At 44.0% G+C, this 20,377-nt stretch overlaps 1 protein-coding gene across 3 annotated transcripts in view; it reads left to right on the top strand.

The window, feature by feature from the left end:
- SEMA5A (semaphorin 5A) overlaps positions 1-20,377 on the top strand; it is a 444,249-nt gene that overhangs the window by 142,984 nt on the left and 280,888 nt on the right. For all 3 annotated transcript variants that reach the window (XM_032469911.1, XM_032469912.1, XM_032469908.1), the window contains one exon: positions 7,070-7,266. In XM_032469911.1, the coding sequence (XP_032325802.1) occupies positions 7,146-7,266 (121 nt within the window). In that variant the 5' untranslated portion in view covers positions 7,070-7,145. The remainder of the gene's footprint in view (positions 1-7,069; positions 7,267-20,377) is intronic.

Raw genomic sequence — 20,377 nt, 5'->3', positions numbered from 1 at the left:
TTCCCCTTGGAGACTCAACACAATAACAAGAAAAGTTTAATTTCGCTTTATTTCCCAAAGAATAAAACGTTCAGTTGCTGTTTTTGGAAAAGGTTGGAGGAATCTATTTACTTGAACACTGTGCATTAACTTAAGTTTATTGTTTTATTGATTCTTCATTTAATCCCATTTCCTGCTCAGTGTACCTAGAATATCTGATGCTTCGATGAGGATAAACACAGAGTCATTCGATGCGTTCCCTCCCACCCTGAGCACACCATGGGCTGCATGCAGTTCTTCCTGCTTCTTTGAATATTTGAACTTGAACCCTTTCAGAAGCCATGCCTTCTGTCTTCTTCCTCCCTTCAGAGGGATTCCTCCTTTTCCTGTGCTCCCTAAGACTTTGCTCCTACCTCTCTTTGGTAATTATTGAAAGATAGATTTTTACTGCTCTTACCTGCGACCCAGAGTCCCAGCTAGACTGTGTCCTCTTCTCTCCCGACTCCTGTGCTGGAGGGCTGCCCCTCGCCCCCAGGTGACATCCTTCCGTACGACTGGCTGAGTAAGTGATGCCCCCTGTTTCCAGGCCATGAGTTCATCCTTCAGGCTTCACTCTGGAGCGAGGACTATGTTTCTGGGTGCCATTCAGGCCACTTGAACTTGTGCCCACAAGTGTGTGGTTTCACCAGTGTGAGCAGGAAGGCTGAGCGTGTGATGCAAAGATCCGGGGGGTTTTGCTCCCGTTTGTCGTGGCCCTGCCGCTGCGTACTTGATCTTGCGTTAACCTGTAAGATCTCTCCGGTCTATCTGGGCCTTGACTTTCTCTGCTACAAAGGGAAGGGAGAGATGAGGTGATTTCAGCTGCCTCTCTCACCTCTCAAATTCAGTGTGAGGCTGACTCACTTTCTGCCTCCTGTGTGCCAAGGGGCTGAATAAACCACCTGAGGGTGGTGCTTGCTCAGGGTTGCAGGGTGGGTGAGGTCTCCATGCTAAGCAGAACGCCGGCTATGTGGTTTCTGATTCATTCAGACAGCCGATTCAGCATGTTGCAGTGCGTACCCGGGGGACTGTCACTGCGTGTTCTAGCCATGGCTTGTTTATGATAAAAAGGAGAAGTCAAAACTTAGAAACACCAAAGGTTATATGACTTTCTGTGTAACCTTTGATGAAGAAGCCGCCACTGTAATTGGTACCTCGGAGTTTCCCTGGAAGGAACGGTCAGTGTGGGCGGGAGTAGGCGGCCAGGGTGTCTGCAGAAGGTGGAGGCCAGCCTTGACCTTGGGTGGGTGTGGGGCCCGAGGCATCAGCAGACGTGCAAGGCTGACAGTGAGGCCCGGGGCCAGGCTGGAGGGGCTGAAGGGAGGCCTCTGCAGCAGGACCAGTGGGGGTGGAATTGGGAGAAGACGGGCTGTCAGTGGTAAGCAGTGGGAAAATCCTGAGGGCTTGTGAGCAGGGCAGGGCTGTTTACCTGGCAGCAGCTGGTGACTGTGCCGCAAACACCGTGTCACCTGGCCTGACTGGGCCGGGGTGTGGGGGGGTGAGACAGGGTGGTTTGTCGGGATGGTGGGATGAGTTCCTCGGTGGTTCTGCGGCTTTCAGTTGGGGCTCTAGTCTCCGGGTGAGTGGTTCATCTGATCCCATGGAACAGGGCCAAGGGATGGAAGGATGAGTGCAAACACAGACCTTGCAGAAGAGCTGTCCATCCACTCCTCTAAGTCCTGCCATCGTGGTTCTGATCTTAACAACAGGCTGTGATGTTACACAAGCAAGAGGCGCACGTGGAACAGCCTCCTCACAGCTGCTGTGCGGCAGCGGGGCTGGGGCTTTGCTGCCTGGTCCTCTCCCGGCTGCTGTCTGGTTGGTCCTCTCACCTGACTTCTCCATCCTCTCTGAGATGGAAGTCCTTAAAATCAGCAGATAGGATCCGGGCCGGCCGGGTTTCTGCGGGCTCTCTGAACTGAGCCAATGGATCTGGTCATTTCCAGCTTTACAGTAGGGCTAAGGCTCAGAAGAATCTCAGCCTCCCCTAAAAAAGAAGTACGTGAAGCTATTCTGGATCTGTTTTTTATTAATAACTGGTTAGACTTTGTTCCCAAAGTGAAACTTCTTGTGGAAGCTTTCATTCTTTTGATTTCTTTTTTATCTGACAGCAGTTTTTTTTTTTAAACTGAAAGGAACAGTTATTTTCTGTTCCCCAAAGCCTATTCATTTGCAGTGTGGGTGTGAATGGGAAATGTTATTATTATACAAACACATATATACAGTTTTGCTTATTTAGATTTAGCTTATGGAGAGATCCTCCTCCCACATCAGGAAACTAAATGGAAGGCTTCAGGGATTTTGAAATAGATGTAACAAAAAAGCCTCTGTTTTCTAGCCCAAATTGTCCTGCTGTAAGAAATCTTCCTGTTGCCAAAAAGCACTCATTTTGTATTAACAAATAGATTTTTAATTTTCCAGAGATAGCAGGATGAAATTCGAACAACTTTTATTAAAATCGATCCTTTGAAAATTCTTTCCTCATGTATTTCCCTGATGTAGCAAATAGTTATAATTAACGTGATTTTCATTTTTATTGCAATTTTGCTGAAATGATTCAATATGAATTCAGTTGGGTGATTTATATAAGCATGTTTAAAAATAATCTTTCCAGTGATGCTAGCTTACTTAATTTCTAAAGAGGGAGAGGCATTTTGATACGTACAAATCAGAGCTTCTCACCCAGGGTGATCTGACGAGGTCTGGGGGGAATTTGTTGGCACAGATGGAGGGGGAGGGTGATACTGTCACCTAGTGTGTGTCAAGACCGGGGATGCTGCCAAATGCTCAGAACGGTGCCCAGAATAAAGAATTACCTGGCTCTAAATGTCAATAGTGCTAAGATTAAGCACTGAAACCCCCGATCTAAGTATGCCTCCTCCCCGCACTGCATTGCACCAAGAGGCTAGAGCTTCGTTCTTCAGTGGAGGATGGAACTGCAGACCCCAGGACGGAAGGACCTGCTATTTAGATCTGAGCCTCTTTTGGAGTAAAAGACTATTCAAGGAGTTAGCTTTGCATTGTGTAGGTTGCTCCGGAAACCCTGCTCTAAGTGAATGCCCGTCCCTGGCCCCTAATGAGGATCTGTTTGTAGTACCTTTATTTTAAGAAAAAAGGTAACATGTTATATTCTGAAAATTATAAACCTCTAAAAATCACCTGTTTTCATTAAATGTGCTTCCCTGAGCTTAACGTGGCAAACGTGTAATTTCATCTCATCCTCATCAAACTTTGTGTCCCATTTTAGCTGCTCTTTCCCTTGACACGGCATTTCTTTCTCTAATCATCACTTTGAAAGTCCTGGGGAAGGAACATTTTAGGCTCCTGTGTTATTTTTCTCCACCTCTCCTTTGGGAGGCAGAGATGTTAGGACTGAGATGGGAATGCATGGCTGTTGTGAATGTAGGGCAGTTACAATGGGCAGGTGTTTCCATAATTTGTTTCTTAGTTCACACAAGGGGGTTCTGTGTTGTCTTGGGTCTGACACATTGAAAAGCTCTCTGTGAGAGAAGAATTTGCTTTTCACCCACAGGTGACCTGAGCTCAGTCTCAGAGGTTGAGATGGCCATGCTCCCATCCATCTTTGTGATGGAATTCTGTTCAGTGGGAGCTGGTGTTGGAGATGCTGCTCTGGGTGCCTGTTGGGTGCCAGGCAGGGTGTAAGGGCTAACTGTAATGCCTGCCACAGAGCTAGCGAGCCCTTACTAAGAGTTCATTGTTACTTTCATTATCCTTTATATATATATATTTTTTTTTCATCACCAATTTGTTTTGATGTGGGGTGGTGATCATCTATTTGTAGCCTTCCCTGAGTGGATGGGTGAGGTTACTCCAAATCTCCTTGCTCTGTCCAGAACAAAATTATGTCTAAAACACTTCTAACAAGTGTTATTCTGTATTAAGATATGTCATCTGATGAACTGTGATGTCGTATGTCTCAGGTCAGAGGGAAAAGAAGAGATGGTCAGCTTCACGTGCTCACCTATAGACTGGAGTTCTGGAGCTGCCTCCAGTTTTGCAGCCTGGGACCCCTTTTCCAAGAGTGAAATGAGTCATACTTGTAATAACCCAGGAGGAGAGAGCACCGTGCCTCCACTGTCCATTACAATGAGCCAGAGATCATGGACCAATTAGACCAGTGTGCCCCAGGCTGCCAGTTGTCCTCTCTATCCCTTCCTCCACCTTCATGTGCAGGCTCTCACCCTCCAACAGAAACCATACTCTTGCCTCATCGTGATTTTCAGCCCCTTCACTTGTTTCTCTGCCCCACTGGAATGTTTCCATCATGGGGAGCATTGAGTCAATGGGGCTCAAAATACAGCGACTGTGAAACTTGACGCAGCCTCCGCTTCACGTTTTCCCCTTTCATCCTACATCTCGCTGCATCCTCGGGTGCACACACTCCTATTTAAAGGTGAGGCCCCCTCCTCCCTTTCATAACCACCCTCTTTACTGGATGTTTATCATTGGCCACCTCCATTTTTTTGGATCTCATACCTCCTGTCCCTCTTAGATCTACAGTCTCTTCTCCACTCACCACTTCTTAGAAAAGAAGCCGTATTTAATGGTCTGTTTTCTCTGCTTTCCCAATTTTGATCTTTTCGTGCTTATCATGATTTCACTGAATTTTCTGAGATTACCCAGCATTTGCGATACCATGGATGTTCTGTCCCCCTTTTGCTCAATCCGTTCCCTCTTGGGTTCCTTGCTCCAAGGATACGGCTTCTTGTTTTTCTGAAACTGACCCCTCAAGTTGACCATTGACTGCCTGTTGGTCTTCACTCTTCCTCATCAGGATATGGTTGACCAGCCCTCTGTTTAAAATGTGTTATTTCTATCCTGGTTAACTTGGTCCCCATGGTGCTATATTTTTCTCTCTCTGTTCTTTTCTGTCATCTTCGTGTGGTTACTTCTCTTTAACAACTTCTAAATAATCTGTTCTCTCTATCTCTTTTTTTACTTCTCTGATGCTTTCTTTCCCCCAGTGGATCTCAAGCACCCATAATTTTAACCATTGCAAATATTATATGCTTTCTATGAATTCTCTTTTTTTTCTGAGCATCCATCCTGGATTTCCCACAATCTGCTGCATTTCCTTAATAGCTCAGCATCTTAAGCCCCACATGAACAAGACCGAATGATCATCTTCTTCTCTAAAATTTCTTCTGTTGATTATCATATTTTAAACAATGGTGTTACTATCCCCGAAGACACTTTATATTCTTTATCTTGAGACCATCTGTGCCTCTTTGCTTTCTCTTCCCCCGAATTTAACAGATTAGAGCAACAACTGTTTGTTAGATTTCACACACTGAGGATTAGGAATTTGGGCAGGGCTCTAGTAGTTGATTCCCTTGCTTTTGTGATACTGAAGTCACTCAGTGGGTTTCAGCTTTCCTCATGTATCAGGGTCCTTGGTGGGAATGGCTGGGAAGCTGGGCTTGGTAGGAAAGGTCACTAGGAGTACCTATATGTGGCCTCTCTAGCATGCCAATTTCAGGGGCATTGGACTTCTGACTTGGTGTCTCTATGCCCCGGAGTATGTGTTCTAAGAGACAGGAAGTCAAAACTGCCAGCCTCTTAGAGAGTGGGCTTGGAAGCCAGGGTGCCATCACTTCCATCGTATTCAAAGGAGCAAAGCAGTCATAGGGTCAAACCCAGATTCCGGAGAGGGGGCACAGACCCAGCTTTCAGAGGGAGGGAAGTTGAAGACGCTGTGGACATCTTTAGTTTTCCACACGTCCTTTGTCCATCACAATGACTGTTTGCTGGGTTTGCCTCAATTTCTGTCACATTGCCACCACCTAAAGTCACACCTGCATTTATTTCTCGTCTGAACAATTGCTGTAGCTTCAAATTAACTTCTCCACCTCTGTGTTCTCCTCTACCCAATTTCCTACATACGCTATTGTGAGAACAATCTTATTAATATTTCTTCTGATGTTCATATACTACGGCAGCTTGTTGCCTAAAAATAGGGACCTCAGACCTTGGTATCGTCCACCGTCCAAATCTTAACCCAGCCTCCTCTCTAAGCTGCTTCTCATGACTCACTCCCCTTTGTTTCCTGGGGTTTGGGTCAAGTACAGTAAACTATTCTCAACACGTGTTGCTTACTCCTTCTTCTTGCCCCTCCAGTGTGTCTTTTCAGCCTTTTCTGGATTCCTTCCAGAAATCTCCATCTGTCGAAATCCTCTTTGCCCTCCACTATTAAACGCACACATCAACTCCTCCTTGGACACACCCTCGATCTCTACGTAGCAGCGGGACTCCCCTCTTGACTCCCCAGCACTCCTGCTTCTTGTTACTTTTTTCTGACAGCTTGGGTTCCAGTTGTTTTTATATCCCCATCTTGTTTTAAAGCTTATTAATCGTTTAAATTATTCATAATCTTTAAAGTCTCACAGCTCCCAGCATAGTAATTTCATCTCACCCAGTAGGTGCTCAATATAGATTTTATTTGATTCACACTTGACCTCTAGCCAGAAACTTGGCAGGCAGGTCATCTGGAGATTTCAAAGGATGAATTCACCCACTGGGATGATTTTTAAGAGTTGGATAGCATGATATTAATCAGGTGAAGAGTGAAAAACAATGGTCATGGCCTTATGTATTAGGGGCTTTTGTGTTTTGAAAAGGGAACGGTGGCATTCTTAGGGCTTCCACATACAGATCTGTGTTTGCAGGAGGGGGTGAGAATGAAGATCCAAGGGAAAACCAATCAATGAGCACAGCTCTAAACTGCATTCCTTAGGGGGCGATGACGACGACAGCTCCACAGGGTTTCCTCTTGAACATCCCTCCTTGTATGATCAGTGGGTCGTCTCATAAAGTTGCTGGGAGAATAAGAGGTGTGGATTGAGATGTATGCATGTTCCCACATAGTTCTGAAGTATCTCCTAGATAAAGCTGTGGTGGTCCAAGCACTCCAAGGCTCTCTCTCTCTTTTTTTTTTTTTTTTTTAAAGGGAGTGATGGGGCTTTACCAAAAGACCACCCACCAGAAAACCTGAACTCATGTCCATTCACTGGTTCTCTGTTGTGTGTTTTAGGCACTTTCCCCACATGACGGGACGACGAGCTTCTGGCTAAAGACAAGTGCCCAGAGTCCAAGGCCTCCTGCCCACCATGAAGGGACCCTGCGTCATTGCTTGGCTGTTCTCCAGCCTGGGGTGGTGGAGACTCGCCCAGCCAGAGACAGACGCATCCCGGTGCCAGAGAGCAGAGCATCCGGTCATCTCCTACAAAGGTGAGGGGCAAGCAAGGGTGCCGCTGAAATGCACAGTCCCTGCTCAGTGATGGAGGGTCGCGGTGGTTATCACTCGATGGTCCTGTCACTCTGTTTTAGACATTGTTTCCAATAAGAGCAAAAATACCAAATTCCCTGTCACAAGAATTTCATATTCTGAAACCGATCACCGTCTCAAGAAGAATTCAAGCCCAGAGTTATCATGGGTAGAAAATCGCATCTTTGGGGTCACCTTTAGTTAACCGGTGCTGTCAGCCTCCTAGGCATTTGAACCAGGGGAGAAAAATGTGGCCCACGGAAATAACAACAAAACCAAGTAAAGCAAAAATTTCTTCACTTTAGCATTTCCCAACAAAGCCTTAGTCTTACCACAAATTGTGTGCTTTTTATCTGGCATCGCATGGCAGGCAGAATTGGTTTACTGTCTCAAGTATCGCCACAGGTCTGTAGGATTAATTAATTAGCATGTATATACATTCTTCTACTCTTTAATTCATCAAAACTTATTTAGGGTTCCTTACACCCTGGGCACTCTAAGCATTCGGGATGAAGAGTAGGTTAGCCTTTGTCTCTGCCTGCAAGGAACTTACAGTTACAGTATGAAGCTGGTATAATTCATCAGACATTGTATTTTAATAATTCATCCAATAAGTAGTTTTGTGGTTTGTTATTTTGTAACTGTTGTATCACAAAAAATTTAAAATATCTACAAAAATAGAATAGTCCAAAGGAACACCCAGTCCCAGCATTTATTAATTCATGACTCGTCTTTTTTCTTTTAAATCTCTACCCATGCTCCACCTACACTCACCATTTAGAAGCAAATTCAAGAAATCCTATAATGTTATTATAATATTTCAGTTCTTGACTATCAAAGATAAAGAATTCATACTGACATTATCACACCAGTCGAAAACCCAAACAGAAACCAATTCCATAAAATTGGCAAACGTCAATGAGTGCCGTGAGGTCCCTGGTGGTCTCAAGAAGGCTTGTGCGTTTTTCAGCTAGCAGTTAGATTGAGTCAGGAACTGGGTGAAGTCCATACATGGCAGTTGGTTGGTTTAGCTCTTGAGTCTCTGAATCTTTCACTGTGTTTTGTTGGTGGTGCTGGTGGTGGGGGTACTTCCCTTGCAAATTAATTTTTAAACAAACTCGAGTTCTTTGTTCTGTAGAGTTTCCCACAGTCTGGATTTTGCCAAGTGCATCCCATTAGTGTCATTCAGATGTTCTTCTGTCCCGAATATTGCTGTAAATTAGTGACTGAGAGGCCACTTAGATGAGGGTGTGAATCTTTCTGTCTCTGCTGTGACCTTCACTGGGATGTGAAATTATCGGTCATAGAAGATCATGGCCTCAGTCTACTGATTCATTCATGGGTGCAAAACTGGGAGTTTTAAATTTTGCTATTCTTTCTTCATTTAGTGGCTAAAATATTTACCCATAAAGCAACTTTCCCTCATCAACTATTTGAATATCCTAAGGGTGCAACTCACATAGGAAAGGCAGAGTGAATGTTTTTATTTTTCCTTCCCTTTACTGTTTTTTCCCAGAGCCCAGTTAGTTGGTTCTCTAGCATTATACAAAGAGGACAAATAAGATGTTATGTTTGCTTTTTTAAAAATGTTGATTATTAGAAATATTTTTAATACACAAATTTCAATATTTGGTATATTTCAATCAATTACAGCTTTTATTCTTATAAATGGTGAAATCATCACACTTCAAACTTAGGGGAGCCTCTTGAGGTTGGGTCCTGAATTCTTTTGACACAACCCAGTGGCCTTTGATGGCTTGATTAATCCTCTGGGATAACAAGATGTTCTTGACTCCTCTTCAATTCCTTTGGTAGACCTGAGAATTAGCCATTTTTGTCTGATTTGAGCACGGAGCTGCTCAACGTGAGGTCTGTTCAGTGTACAGAACTAAGGAAAACGTTCTTTAAAATGCACCATAAGTTGCTCTGGTTATTTCCAGTTCATCTCCGGGATGCTCTGGTTTTTCTGGACCTCTTCCATTTTGTGCCTCTATCTTTTTCTCCTGTGCACAGAATCCTGTCTCTGCAGGCCAGCATAATTATTCCTTTTGCCTTTTCCTGCCATACACCCTCAGCTGTCTCAGAATAACAGTTTTCTGCATCTCTAGTCATTTTTGACTACAGAAAATCCTTTTAAGATGACGGTCCTTCTTTTAGTCCTCAGGGTATAAATTTCGCTGGGAAGTTGAAGCAAATTTACTGCTTCGAAATCACTTGAAATAATTTCCTTTCTGTGTGATGGTGCCACCAACTCAAAGTCCAGTTAATTTCATTCGTTTAATTTTGCGTTTGATTTTCAAAATTTACATCGCATTATTTTATAGTGTTTAAATTCAAGTTAATAAAACAACAGGTGTTCAGAAAAACGAGCTTTACTGCCTAATTTCTTCACCGTGTTCCCTCTCTGTGCCTTTTGCTCACCCTTTACTTACATTTTATGGTTTATGCTTCTTTTTAATGTAATCAAAGCTCCACACACACACACATATGTAAATGCAGTCCTACCCTCATTTCTTAAAAAGTGGCGTAGATCCAAACTGTTCTCTAGCGAGCATTTTTTGACATTCTGGTGTGTCCTGGAGCCCACTCCCCTGTAGTGTGGCTTTCTGTCACTTCACTCTGTAGCCACAGAGCTCTCCTCTGTGTGATGAACTGCAGTCTGCTCAGCGCTCCCATCTCCCTGGGAGATGTTTGCATTATTCTCTCTTGTTTGTGACCAGGTTGGGGGGGGGGGTCCCTGGAATTGGGGTTGCTGAGTCACAAAGTTAATGCAGTTGTGGTTTTGCTGGAAAGTGCGCATCTCCTTTTCGTGAAGGTTGCCCCTGTCTGCATTCTCTTTGCCCTGGGTGTGAGTGTCTGTTTCCCACTGGCCTTCCCAGCAGAGTACTCTGTTAGGCTCTGGGATCCGGGACAATCCTGTCGTTCATAAATGGCATTTCAGCATCCTCTTAATTTGTATTTTTAAAATTTGGAGTGAACATTCAACACCCCTTTAACAGGTGTCTATTATGTACTGGGGTCTGTGCTAAATACTGAGGAGACAGAAGCAAGAAACACTGTTCCTGTTAAGGGTTTAGAATATCATTAGGAATATAAGCCAAAAGGACCATTGGTTTACATTCTTTTAAGGGTCCTAACGGGTGTCTCTGCCAGGTGCTGTGGGAGCCCAGGGATGGGGTGTCCGAACCAACCAGACAGGCTGGGAGTAGAGGCGTGGTGAAGGAAGGTTTCCAGGAGGAGGCCATGCCAGAGCTGAATCCCAGATGACGGTTACACGGTGTTTATGAATCTCATGAAGGGAGTGGTGTCCAGGGAGAGGAGGCCAGCAATGCCTAAGCCCTGAAGTGAGGGAGGGAGCCCAACAGGTTCTGGCAAGTGGCAAGTACCTAAGTCATGGATTCTCAGTTTTAGTTGTGGAGAGGAGGCAGAGGGAGTTGAGACAGTCGGGACTCAATACTGCACAGCATCCGAAGGCGTCTCTAGATGTCCCCCTCTGTCTGCATGGAGGATGGCGAGATGGAGGCTGGAAGACCCCACTCCGGGGCTGCTGCTGTGACCAAAGGCAGCCTGCCAGCCATAGTGAGGGACTGAGCTGTGGGAGTGGTAGCAGCAATGTCAAGAATTCAGTGGATTATGGAAATTTGAAGAGGGTGCTGTTGATGGCTTAAAGGATGTGAGACAGGAGGGAGCAGGAGGCACAGAGTGTGATCCCTAAGTTCTTGGCTGTTGATTCCAGATGGGATAAAGGAGGACAGTCTGAAATGATGACTTCAGATTGAGGCAGCTGAGGTCCTACCTGCCACCGATGGAATTTACTAGTTGAGAGCAAGGTATCACTGGAGAGCTTTTCAAGAAGGAGGTGGCTGTCAGAGTATCTGATGATGCTGCAAGTTCAAGGCAGATGTGGGCCAGAGGTAGAGTGACAAACTCATCTTGATTTTCCCAGGACTTTTTTGGGGTGCAGCACTGAAAGTCCTATGTTCTGGGGGAACTGGGACAGATGGTCGCCCTCTCAGAAATTCTATCATCAATGATGTGTTAGTTTCCCAGTGTTGCTGTAATGAAATACCACAAACCAGGTGACTTAAAACAACAAAGATATCTTCTCTGGCAGCTCTGGAGGCTGGAAGTACAGAATCAAGGTGGCAGCGGGGCCATTCTCTCTCCAAAGGCTCCAGGGAAGAGTCTTTCTTCGCCTCTTCTTAGCTTCTGGTGGCTGTCATCCATCCTTGGCCTCCCTTGGCTTGTAGACGTATCCCCACCCTCTGAGTCTATAGTCACGTGGCATTCTCTCTGGGCCTCTGTTTTTGTCTTCTCTTCTTTTTGTAAGGACACAAGTCGTACTGGATTTAGGGCCACCCTAACCCAGCAAGACCTCATCTTACTCAATTATGTCAAGGTCTGTTTCCAGGTATGGTCACAATCACAGGTACATGGGATTTGGACTTCAGTGTATCTTTTGTGGGGGACTTCAATTCATAGCAAGAGGCATTGATCAGAGTAGTTTGAGAGCAGTGCCGAGGGAAGAAACTGGGTGGTGATGAGTGGAGGGAGAGATGAGAGGTGAAGAAATAGATATAAAAATAGAATTATTGTCTCAGTTGGCAGGCACACGAGGACAGGGGATGGCTTTTAAGGGAGCATTACTTAGTCATCCTTAAATGGAAATGGTGAAGGATGAGGCTGAAGAGAGAGGAGAGAAGGGGAGATGATAAACTGGGCAAAGTCCCCCGGGCTGTAGGAGGGGACAGGATACCGGGCACAGGTGAGGGATTAGCTGACAGGAAGCAGAGCCCACCTCCAGTGAGCCCAGACTGGGGGAGGCCAGGCACCCAGGATGCGGGACAGTGAGAGGGAGGGGGTGGCTGGAAGGGGAGGGGGCTCCTGAGAACGTCCGTCTTGGCTGAGAAGGAGGAGGCAGGCCGTGGGCCAAGAGCACGGGGCTTTAGGAAGGAAGTACTTCTTTTAAGAAGGGATAAGACTGTTGATCAAAAATGTACACAAAAGACTCCCTGTGGATATTCGGAGCCCAGTCAGCCCTTGAAACGGCTCGCGTTACAGCTGAGCAGGTGGCCACAGTGCTAGGTGAACACGTTTCTGTAGTCTCTACAAGAAAGTCTGAGGAAGTATGATGAAACAGCGATAAGAGAGGAATAAAGGAAAGGCTGGATAATCTTGCCATTTAAAATCTGGATTTCCAGGTACATTTAAAATTACATGATTCAGTGTTACAGGTTGGAGGCTCTCTTCACAAGAGGCTAGTAAAGAAGTGAAGCAGATGCTACAGTAACGTCTTAATACAACGCAGCACACTTTCTTGGTCTCGATTCGGCTTACCTGGCTAGGCAGGAGAGGCTGGCGGGATCTTTCTCCAGCCTCAGTGAAATATTTGCTACTTCGGGCTCCTCTTGTCTGGTGGAGTTCATCGCTCGGCAGGCTCTAACTGCCTGCTGTGTTAGCAGGGTTACTCCCTGGACGGCACGCTCTGGAATATTTATCCCTGGCTGAGCAGTAGCTGCTAGAACACTCCGACCCGGTACAGATGCACCCTTCACGCTTGTCCTTGTCGTCTGCCTGAATGTCTGCTCCAATAAAGAGGGAAAAAATAGTGTCCCTGCGAGACAGCATGTTTCTCAGAACACTTACTGAGTCTCATAACCGTCTCTGAAATGAGTTTTAAACATTTAATATCCACTTAAGGCAATCGCGTCGTATTCTGCTTTTGTTTGTTTATTGATTAAAGTTGACCCAGCTCACTTGCTGTTTGGAGCACGTGCTCCAGTTATAGGAACAGGAGCCATGTCGCATCATGCACAGAGAAGGACCAGTGTTGGAGTGAGTCATGCCCTACGCAGGCTCGCTTTGCCTCGCAGCCTTAATATCATGACTAATTCGGAGGCTTTTCTTCTGCTGCAGAATCCAGCCGGGTGCTGCTAATTCTACTCTCAGGTTCCTGGGATCTTTATCTCCAACTCCTTGACGCTCTCACTGAGCGTCTCCCTCCTTCTGGATTTGTTGATTGGTCTGAGGATTGTTTGGAGACTTAAGAAGAGCTGTCCTTGACCCTGGATTAGCCACATGTGGCCACAGGTCTTGGGAAGAGCATTAGAGGGAACTGAAATGGCTGTTCCACCTCAGGCCACCACAGAGCTGGACTGGGCCGTGCCATGGAGCCCTTGAGTTCAAACACCTGCCTTTGTCCCCGCAGGTAGTCTTGGGTGATTGAAAGAACCATGACTGAAAGGGATTTTAAACTCAGGTTCTATCCACATTCCACAGTGTGAGTGATTATTTTTCATAGCTCCTGTATTTTTCTTTTGAATAGTATAATTATTTTCCATTGTCTTCGTGTTAAAGGTTTACTTTGTTAAATGTTGACAGTAAGAACATGTGGCATGCTTTGTAACTTTGTGTTGGCTCATCTTCGTGTTATTGACTGGGAGCCCGGCCCCGCCCACCTCTGAGAGGCGGGTCCTCCACCATCTGTAGGGTGGCAGGTGCACATTTCCACCTGCCCTGTGAACTACCATCCTGCCCGTGGTCCTGTCTCTAACCACGATGCCCTCATCTTGCTCAAATCCCTGGGACCACTGGCGTTGCTTGGCTCTCCACCTGCTCCCTCTGGGGCCAGAGATTGGAGCCTCAGTTACCCTCCAAGGCACAGTGGACTGTAACCTTTTAGGAAAAAACAGAGGGACACTAGATGGGAGACAAAAAAGCCGTTTCTGTGCCAGGGTTCCATCCCTGTCCTAGTGTGTCCCGTGGTCCTATGTCCTCATGGACATCCTACTGCTCCGTACGAGCCCCATGGCGCTCTGTTTTCTCTCCGGGTTTTGGCTTTCTGGTGTCTAACGCCCTAGACAGCCATGTGGTCTCATGACTCTGGCCGGGTTTTAACTCTTCTAAGTCTAGGACCCTCATCACCACAGCAGGGACCGTAGCAGATAATTTCTAGAGTTCCTGTCAGATTTTAGAGATTCCGGAGTCTTTGAGCACGTAAACCTTGATTAAAATTGCTTCCAGCATTTCTCCCTGTTCTTCTAGTCTCAGATCTGCCATTTGACCTTTATGAATCATAAGTGTGTATGAGTGCATGACAGTGGCCTACTTTCTCCAAGGAGGAATTAGGAAAATGTATTTTAATTAAAAATAGATTGCATAAAATTCATTTTAATATTTTCATATGAATCTGATTAAAGTACAGCAAGGCACCACTTACTGTTAAAAACTGTCTTGAACTCAATGCTTTTCTTTATAAAAACTAAAATTGACATTAACTAAGTGTGACTCTCTGGTTTCATAACAGATTATGAATTATCCTCCTTTGGGTTTACTTGGGGAGGAAAAGTGTTATGGATTCTTAAAAAGTCCTTTGATCCATCAAAATTTGACTTCTATTATGCAAATGACTGAATTTTCGTATAATGTAATCTCAAAATCCACATGCACAAAATATCTGAACCTATCTGCAAGTGAAGCAACTAAGGTATGAGCACACTGCCTGTGTTACACGTTACAAATCGCACTTGGTACTACAGTTTTTATTTTAAAGTCTGTTGCTCATTTGCTATCTGAAAAAATGGAATATTAAAAAACACACCAATTTTACCACCATGATACCGGCATATAAGATCATACACGAGTGCATAAAAGTGTTAGAAAAAAATGCTTTCACTGTAAAACCACTCTGCGTTATTCACTGAGTGAACTGGCTTAAAAACCTACGTTGTACTTTTATGTTGTGACTGATCTTTGACTGATGAAAGCTGAGAGGGTCCCTGTTGTATGTATTTTATAAACAATGAGCAAGTTCTAACGAAAATATTTTGAGAATTGTCAATAGCTTTTGTATTACTTTTGTGTTCTAGGGCCACTAATGAAATAATTTGTCAGAATCAACATCTATATTTTATCTTGAGATGATCAATTTCTTGGTTGCTTTGTCTCAGTGGAGTTTTTATTATTTTAAGAGTGCAAATGGAATACTTTATTAGTTGAGTAGTTCAATGGGATTGCATTAAAACTGGGGATAAGATTTTTGTAAAGTTATTGACAGGACTCTGATTTAAAACAATCATTTCATTTGGCCTTAAATGGTATATTATATATTTCATTTGTCTTCAAGCATATCATAGTGTTTCTAAGCATTAAATGGGCAATTCATTTGTTTCTCATAATGCAGGTAGATAAAAATCTTACCATCCTTATTTTATTTATGAGTAAGAGTTGGAGATTAAATGCAGGGTGAATAAACTTTTAATTAAGCAGTATTTTTCTTGGATATATGACTTCTTGTCCTCTAATACCAAGGCAAGGGAAAGCCATTGTCACATTGGAGGAGACAGAGCCTTATGCCCAGCACACAGCAGGGCTGAAATTTCCCTGTTAGCAACATGACAAAGAAAAGACTCACTCCACTGAGGTTTCTAAACCGTAGTTTGTGTACTAATTTAATCAGCACTGTAACTTTTAATGTTCCTGAAGCTTTTTTTAGGGGAAGTGATTCTTTAATTTCTCGTTTTCTTTCCTGTTCCCCTCCTGTGACTCAGAGGTGGACCTCCAAGGGCCTAATCACACGTGTCACACGTGTCATGGACAAGAGCGCGGTGACTGTGTGCGCTAACAAGCCAGAATGAGTCTCTTCCTCCGATCTGCGAGATGACTGAGTCGCGGTTATGCTATTTGGCCATTCCCACCTTGAAAGTGCCTCGGGGCTGCGTATTAGAGAGACTCCAGACCCTGTTAAATAAAGCCAGCGAGGCCAGGCCCCAGCGCCGGGAACGCCGGCTGTCTGGCGGGGTGTCCCCGGTAGCTCTTGGGCAGTGATGGACGACTGCCATTCTCGTTTATATTTTCGATTTTTTGTGCCATGTGATGCCCTCGCCTCAGCACACAGAGTGCTTCAGCTTCTGCTTGTTTCAAGATAAAAGCAGAGGTCCAGCTCATTAATAAGTCAGCCAGTCTTTATGGAGTGCCTCTGATGTGCTGGAAAGGGTTTCGGTCATGAGGTTACCCAGTAAGTGAAACAGGAGAGCCATCGGCCGGCGCTGAGTTAACATTCCATCAGGGGAGACAAGCAGTGATAACAAGAGGATGGAATATGGACCGGGGTACCCGACGCTAAGGGCTGAGGAGAGACATAAAGCAGGGAATGGGTTACGGCAGGGAGGGGTCTTGCGATCTTCATCAGGGTACCTACCTGTTGCCTCCAGCCCCATGCCTGCCCCTTTTATATTTCGCTGTCAGGGAGTCAGTGAAATTTTCAGGCTCCCGTACCAGTGGGGTCCTCATAGGCTGTGTGAATGGGAGGAACCGGCAGCTGCCAAGGAGGCTGGAGGAATACTGAGGATCACCTTTACGCCTCTGTAGGGTGGCTGAGGCCGGAGTTGATTCTAATTCCCCAGCCGAGGAGCCGGCCATCATAGCTTGCATCGCAGCTGCCGGAGGAGGGCGCAGCAGCAGGAGCAGGCTCTTGGGCTCCACCCCCACCTGTCAGCAGCTACTGGTCTCTGTGTGTCAAGCATTCTTCCCCGTGGCTTCCCAGGCCCTGTCCCTCATCCTTTTGCTTACTCTGTTCTTCCAGGACCTTCCCACCCAGTTCCCTATGTTAAATTTCCCCTGTTTGAGCTATCTAGGGTGATTTCTGTTTTCCTGACTAGATCATGACTTCTACAGAATGACGCATTGAGTCAAGGCCTAAAGGAGGTCAGGGGACAAGCCCTGTGGATAAGGGAGAAGAGAGTGTTCCAGGCGGAGGGAAGAGCAGGTGTGCAAGGCCCAGAGGTGGGGGTGCACTTGGCAGGTTGGAGTAACAGCAGGGAGGCCAGGATGACCAGAATGGAAGGATCCTTGGAGGTGAGTAATGGAGATGAGATCAGAAGGCTAATAGGGGCCAGGGCCTGTAGGGCCTTTAAGAATTTTGACCTTGATTTTGAGTGAGGTAGGGAGCCATTGGAAGATTTTGAGTAGATGAATGATGTAGTAGAGGAACTAACAGGATGTAAAGGATCACCCTGGCTGCTGTGCTGAGGATAGACTGAATTGCAGGTGAGCAGGTGGATGCAGGGCAGGGAGGGCAGTTTGGGTGCTGGTGAGTCATCTAGGCTGGTGATGGTGGTGGCTTGGATGAGGGTGTTAGCAGCAGACACCAGGGAGCCGTGGCTATATTCATGATATAGCTTATTTAGAAGTCAATTCCAAAGTATTTCCCTTCAGATTGTATATGTGCTGTGAGAGAAAGAGAAAGGCAAGAGTGACTCCAAGGCTTTTGACCTGAGCAGTAGGTTGGAGTGGAAGTGCTGTTTACTGAGAAGAGGGAGATTGGAAGAGAGTCACACTTGGAAAGAATATCAGGAGCTCAATTTTGGACATGTTAAATATGAGATGCTTCTTTCGCATCCAAGTGGAAATGTCAAGTAGTCAGTTGCGTATACAAGTGGGGGGTTCTGGGGAGCAGTCTTGGCTGGAAGTAGACATTTGGGTTTTATTAGCTTACAGATATCATGTAAAGCCATGAGACTGGATGAAATCTGTAGGGGAACTAATACAGATAAAAAAAGAGAAGAGGTCCAGTGAGTGAACCCTGGAGTAATTCAGTGTTTGGAGAGAGGAGGCAGCAAATAAGATGGGGAGTGGACACTCAGTGATAATATCCTGGAAGCCCAGTGAAGAAAATGTTCCTTTCCCAGCGTGTTAACAGCTGAAAACAGAGACTTGGCTCTGAACCCCAGAAAGCAGGAGGCTGATATTAATGTACTAGCAGGAGAGGACTGCTGAGGCACGGAAGGGTCTCGTCCTGTCTAAGCTGAGACTGAGGTCCACCTAAGCGGTGGAACCATTTGGCTGATGAATATCTAGTTCATTTGCAGATAAATAAACAGTGTTGTATGAGGTTACCATATATAAGGAGAAATCTTAAAGTTGATCTGGCTCCTTAATGGAGGTCCTTACTGGCAGGTTTTTGAGGAGTAGAAGGAGCAGCATGGCCTAAGGCAAGGGTTTGGGTTTATGTCCTGAGACGTGATGATTTTGTGAACTTGGGTAAATTGCTTAATAATCTGTGCCTCCATTAACACTTTAAAAAGTGGGCACAGTAAAGCTGCCTTTGTAGGATACTTGAGTAGGGAAAATGAGAGTTTGTGTGCATTTATGTGTATGTGAAAATATGAACTTACAGCCCCAGATATCTTTATATCCAACATGAAAAATAGCTGGCATCAACCTTAAATATAGCTGTATAGTGCTCTCAACTATTAACAGTTTTTGAAAACTCTATGAGGCACAGTGATTTGAGGAACTAGCAGTGATGAAAGGAATAAGAAATCTGAATATTTCATCTCTCTGATTTTTGTCTAGATTTTAATGATAGTAACTGTATAATGCAAAGGTATGTTGAGAAACTTATAATTTAGGAGTTAAAGAGAAAAATTCAAGTTATTGTATGGATGGTTCAAGCCAGATTCAACCATTTTCTGAATTTAAGAAAATGGACTAGAATTATATAAAACATGATTCATTCAAATTTAGAACTCCTTTGAATGCTTATATTTCTTAATTCCAAAGAGTCAGCCCTACTTTAAAAAAAAAAGCATATCTACAAAAAATAAAGCTTCAGCATGGAAATCATAAATTCTCCATTTCATAGTGAGGAAATAAAATCTTAGCTGGTAAATCCATGGATCAAGGTATAAATCCTTAACTCAGAATAATTAGTTTTGGGACTATAATGCAAAGCAAAATATATGATTGTGTGAATTCTTTCATGATAGAGTTTTTTTTTAATTGAAGTGTAGTCAGTTTACAATGTTATGTTAATTTCTTGTGTATATACAGCATAATGATTCAGTTATACATATATATTCCTTTTCATATTCTTTTCATTATACAAGGTATTGCATATAGTTCCCTGTGCTATAGGGTAGGACATTGCTATTTATCTATTTTATATATAGTGGTTAGTATCTGCAAATCCTGAACTCCCAATTTACTCATCATGCTCCCTTTCCCCACTGGTAACCACAAGTTTGTTTTCTATGTCTATGAGTCTGTTTCTGTTTTGTAAATAAGTTCATCATTATGTTTTAGATTTTACATATAACATGATAGAGTTTTTAACCATAACATATAAGGCTAATTTTGAAAATTATATTCAGGTTGACAGAGAGTTTCTGTCATATATGACTCTTGTTTGACCAAGATTTGGTAAACAGATGATTTTTAAGTTGAAAAATGATATAGGGGACTTTACAGTCTGGCCATGATGGGAAAAAGGGATCTGATTTACTTTCTTGCTTAAACAAAAACCAGACAAAGTACTAGCAAGTACAGCTTTCAGACAACGGACAACAGGCAGAGGGTGGAATAGGGAATAATTACTCAGAGAAGGGAAATAAACAGGATGAGTCCTATAATTGCCCCAACTCACTGAGAGTAGTTTCCAAGACAGCACAGTGATGGGGAATCCAAACATAGATCAGCATAAATCAAGCCTCAGTACATTTAAAAGGGTTGACATCATGCTGTGTGATCAATGAGCACATCAGGTTCAAACTAAAAATCAGTAACAGAATGATATATAGAAAATTGTGTTGGAATTTAAACAGTATAATTCTAAATGGCTGATAGATCAAATAAAAAAAAATAAAAGGGAAACTAAAATGTTTTCATCTGAATGACAATAAAAGCACAACTTATCCAAATTTGTGATATAGCTAAAGCAGAACTTGAAGGCAGTTTACATCATTATTTACTGATATTAGGGATGGAAAAAGATCTGTTATCAATGATTTGGGGATCTTCCTTAAGGAAGTCTTTAAAAAAGGCAAATGAAACCTATGGTAAACGGAAGAAGAAAACGAAGATAAGAGCATAAGTCAGTTAAGTAGAAATAAACAATAATGAAGATCAATGAAAATAAAACCTAGCTGTTTAACAAGAGCAATAATATCAGTAAACCTTCTAACCAGATTGGTTAGAAACAAGAGAGAGAGATATTTATTGATACTAGGAATGAATGAGGAGACATCGCTACATAACATACCTGAGTTAAAGAAAATAGTAATGGAAAATGATAAA

This window comes from Camelus ferus, chromosome 3, assembly GCF_009834535.1.
Source record: "Camelus ferus isolate YT-003-E chromosome 3, BCGSAC_Cfer_1.0, whole genome shotgun sequence".
Lineage (NCBI taxonomy): Eukaryota > Metazoa > Chordata > Mammalia > Artiodactyla > Camelidae > Camelus > Camelus ferus.
This window is presented reverse-complemented; position numbering and strand designations above follow the sequence as displayed.